At 41.7% G+C, this 3,864-nt stretch overlaps 1 protein-coding gene across 1 annotated transcript in view; it reads left to right on the forward strand.

Annotated features, from left to right (window-relative positions):
• SARDH (sarcosine dehydrogenase) overlaps nt 1-3,864 on the forward strand; it is a 141,014-nt gene that overhangs the window by 14,876 nt on the left and 122,274 nt on the right. Inside the window, exon 3 of the mRNA XM_027869641.1 lies at nt 1,542-1,618. Coding sequence (XP_027725442.1) covers nt 1,542-1,618 — 77 coding nt within the window. The remainder of the gene's footprint in view (nt 1-1,541; nt 1,619-3,864) is intronic.

Below are 3,864 nucleotides of genomic sequence, written 5' to 3' on the forward strand. Positions count from 1 at the left end.
AAGAAGAAGAAGAAGAAGAAGAAGAAGAAGAAGAAGAAGAAGAAGAAAAAGAAGAAGGAGAAGAAGAAAAAGAAGAAGGAAGAGGAGGAGCAGGAGGAGGAGGAGGAGGATGGAAACGAGGAAGATAGTGGGGACAATTTGCCAGAAAAATCAGTAGGGAATGGTATCAAAGGTGCATGTAGAGAGGTTGGCTTTGGCATAAAGAAGGGCTACCTCTTTATGTAACAGTGAAGAAGGTAGGGGAGGTAGTCCTGATATTCTCACTGAATAAAGTGAAAAGAGGAGGAGGAGAGAAAGGGAATCCCTTAGCAAATGTTTTCAATTTTTTCATTGAAATAAAAGGCAAATTCCTCATCTGAGGGTGGAGAGGGAGTGAATGTTGTGGGAGGCTTAAGAAGAGAAAACAATGTTTAGAGTAGTTTCTGTGGATAGTGGGATAAGGAATCAATTAGGAAGAATGCTTGTATTGCTGCTGTGAGAGCCCAAGTTGTGACTAAATAACAATTTGTAATGGACCCACTTAGCACAGTTTCATGATTTCCTCCAATTCTGTTTATCAGTTTATGAATAAGAGTAAAGGAGGCAGATTGTGGGAATTATCCAAAGTCGGTGTAGCTTTATCATCTATAGGATCAGGGGGCAAGGGATTTGGAGGTGAAGGGTAGTGTAGAGTTGAGTTTGTTCAAGATAGGGAAGGGAGGAGAGTGGAGCCAGCACAGGGGTGATGGCTTCAGAAAGAGCTGAGGGATGGAAGGAATGGAAGTCAAGGTAAAGATGAAGAAGAGGGTTAGGGTTTGTAAGGTACAGGGGGGATAAAAGGATCAGATAAGAGAATTTCAGAGATTGTGAACAAGGAAATTAAACACTTATGAGTGATGGCCAGGTTAAGGATATGAACCATCTTTGTCAGTCAGTCAATCTATCCTCCATTTAGCAGTCAAAGTGATTTTCCTATTTCCTCCAGAATCAAGTAAAAAAATCCTCTGTTTGGCATTCAAAGCCTCTTTTAACCTGCCCCAGCCCCCCCCCCCAAATGTTTTCAGTCTTCTTACACCTGACTCCCTAACAGAAAAACAGAGTGGGGAAAGACCAGGAAAGGTGTCTTGTAGAGGGTAGGATTTTAGCTGAGGCTTGAAGGAAGTCAGGGAAGCCAAGAAGTGGAGATGATGAGGGAGAACATAGAAGACAGCCAGTGAAAATGTGAGGAAAATGAAAGAAATTTTGTTAATTATAGAGCAAGCATTTTAGCAGGCACAATGGAAGGAGTAAGGATATGGAATGGAATGTTGTAGGGGGTGGGGAGAGGACAGGGTGCACAGGGTGGAAGAAGACAATCATGACATAGCAGTAAATTGAAGCTAGGGGATGGAGCTTGTATATCAGCAGCCAAGGGTTCCAAATACCTGGGATGGAAAGAGTGTAAGGCAGTAGGAGAATGCTGAGTATTGAGCAATGAATCCAGGTAGAATATTAATGGCTGTAAAGGTCAATTGAGGAAGAGAATGTTCGGAATCCTCCCTCTAGGTTCAGCATCCCGGCAGGTGGTAATGTGGTGTCCTGTGAGACATCAAGAGCCCTGCCTCACATCAGGCAGAAGCAGGAGGAGTATGGGAGCCCAGTCAGGAGAGAGTGGAGAGACAAGGCCCTTCCCAGAGAAGGCCCTTTTGGGGCAGGAGATAGAAAAGGTCTTGTTTTTCAGTTTGTGGCTTTGTGCTTGAGGTAGCCCTACGATAGGTGAGCCTCTGTCAACCACCAGACAAAAGATAGTGATTCAATTATATGGAAATATGGGACTTAGTCCACGTAACGTTAGTTTATTTCTTGCTACTTGGATAGAGTAGATAGAGTGCTCTGCCTGAAGTCAGGAAGACTCATCTTTCTGAGTTCAAATCCAACCTCAAATGCTTACTAGCTCTGTGACCTGGGCAAGTCACTTGACCCTGTTTGCCTCAGTTCTTCATCTGTAAAATGAACTGGAGAAGGAAACAGTAAACGCCTCCAGTATCTTTGCCAAGAAAACCCCAAAAGAGTCAGACACAACTGAAAATGACTCAGCAGCAACAACAAAACCTTCCCTTCTCCTGATTCTTTAATATTCCCTTAAGGGACAGCTAGGTGGCACAGTGGATAGAGTCAGGAGGACCTGAGTTCAAATCTGGCCTTAGACACTTAACACTTACTAGCTGTGTGACCTTGGTCAAATCACTGCCTAGCCTAAAAAAAAATTCCCTTAAATCTTTAGCCCTTTTGATCCTTTTTGTCCTCAGATAAAATAGATGGTGTAATGGATAGAGGGCAGGGATCCTGGGGTCAGGAAAACTCATCTCTGAGTTCAAATCTGGCCTCAGACAGACATAACTAAAATGACCGAACAAAATCCCTCTTTCTTCTTTCTTTTACCTTTAATCTAGTTTCTTTATTTGTTAAACAGCAGCCTATCCATATTGATTAAATTATTTGGTGCTTTCTGGATTCTAAGACTTACCTGCCTTTCCTCTGTTTCTCTTGTTTGGAATGTGTGCAGCCCAAATGCAGCACCCACCTTTGGTTTTTGGATTGGGGGCTGGGTTAGAGCAAGACTGCCTCGAATAGCTTTGCCTTGCTCACAGTCCATTTTTGCCTTGATGATTAGGCTCATCTTTGCAGGACGTGTTATTTGGGGTCACAACTTGAGTTCCATCTCTACACATCTTGTCTTCAAGATCAGTCCCTTTGGCTAGCACATAATTCATGAGTTCTTTCAAAATGACTATCTTTTTTTTTTCTTCTGCCAAATTTTCTTCCATTGATACATTTTTGAGTCCCAAATCTGCCATTAAGAGAGAGTGTGGTGTAATGGATAGTAAGCTGTCCTCAGAGTCAGAAAGAGATGGGTTCAGGTCCTCCCCCTGACACATAATAGCTGCATGACTGCATAAATCATTTAAATTCTCCGTGCCCTAACTACCTCTTTGAGATAATAAATTGCAGAAGGAGGTCTACATTGGTAAAGTTTTTCAGCCAGATGTCCCTCCATTGATGAAATCACAGGTCTGGTTGAAAAAGAAAGAAAGAAAAAAGAGAAAGAAACAAAAATCTGTGACTATCCTTTTCAGAGCATTTGCTTCTTTGGAGAAATTCTCTTGTTCTGTATTTAAGATATCTGCTCTGCTGTCATCTTTAATTCTGCTTTGAGTGCTCACATTTCTGCCCTAATTTCTACCCTAATGCTTCCTTTTAAAAGTTTTATTTCTTTTTTTGAACCATTCTGGAGTTCTTTGCTCTCTTGTTTTGTGATCTCTGAAAAGGCTGCAGAATTCTATTTCATTGGGATTTTGGGATTAATTTTCTTTCATATTTTGTTACTTGTTTAATGAATTATGGTCTTTCAAATAATTTACACATTTTTCCTTCAGTCTTTTTAAATATCAGAGTTGGTATATTTACTTAGGAGTTAGGATTATTCCCAGTCTTAAGCTTCTGGTTTTTCAGCCTTTTTCTGGAAAGGCCAATAGCTTGCTTCTTTGGACTCTTTCCCTTCCTCTGTCTTTCACAACCTCATGGCTTCAGGGGCCATTGTAGGCAGGACCGTGTGGAGGACATGGCCTGTCGATCTGCCATAAACCTTTATCTCTTACTGGTTGAAGTTAGGGTTGAGAGACCATAAGGACCTGTGTCCTTAGCCCACTCAACCTTCCTTGCCAACTGTTTCATTTTAAAGATGAGAAAACTAAGGCCTAGGGATGGGAAACGATTTGTCTAAGACCACACATTCTTGACACACAAGTGAGTCTTGATTTCTTGACTGAGATTAGTGACTCTCACTTTTCCTGAGAAGGCAAGTAGCACCAAAGCCTTTCTCTGAAGAGCTCAAAGTGCTTTGTA

Source organism: Vombatus ursinus, unplaced genomic scaffold, assembly GCF_900497805.2.
Source record: "Vombatus ursinus unplaced genomic scaffold, bare-nosed wombat genome assembly UNPS02014793.1, whole genome shotgun sequence".
NCBI lineage: Eukaryota > Metazoa > Chordata > Mammalia > Diprotodontia > Vombatidae > Vombatus > Vombatus ursinus.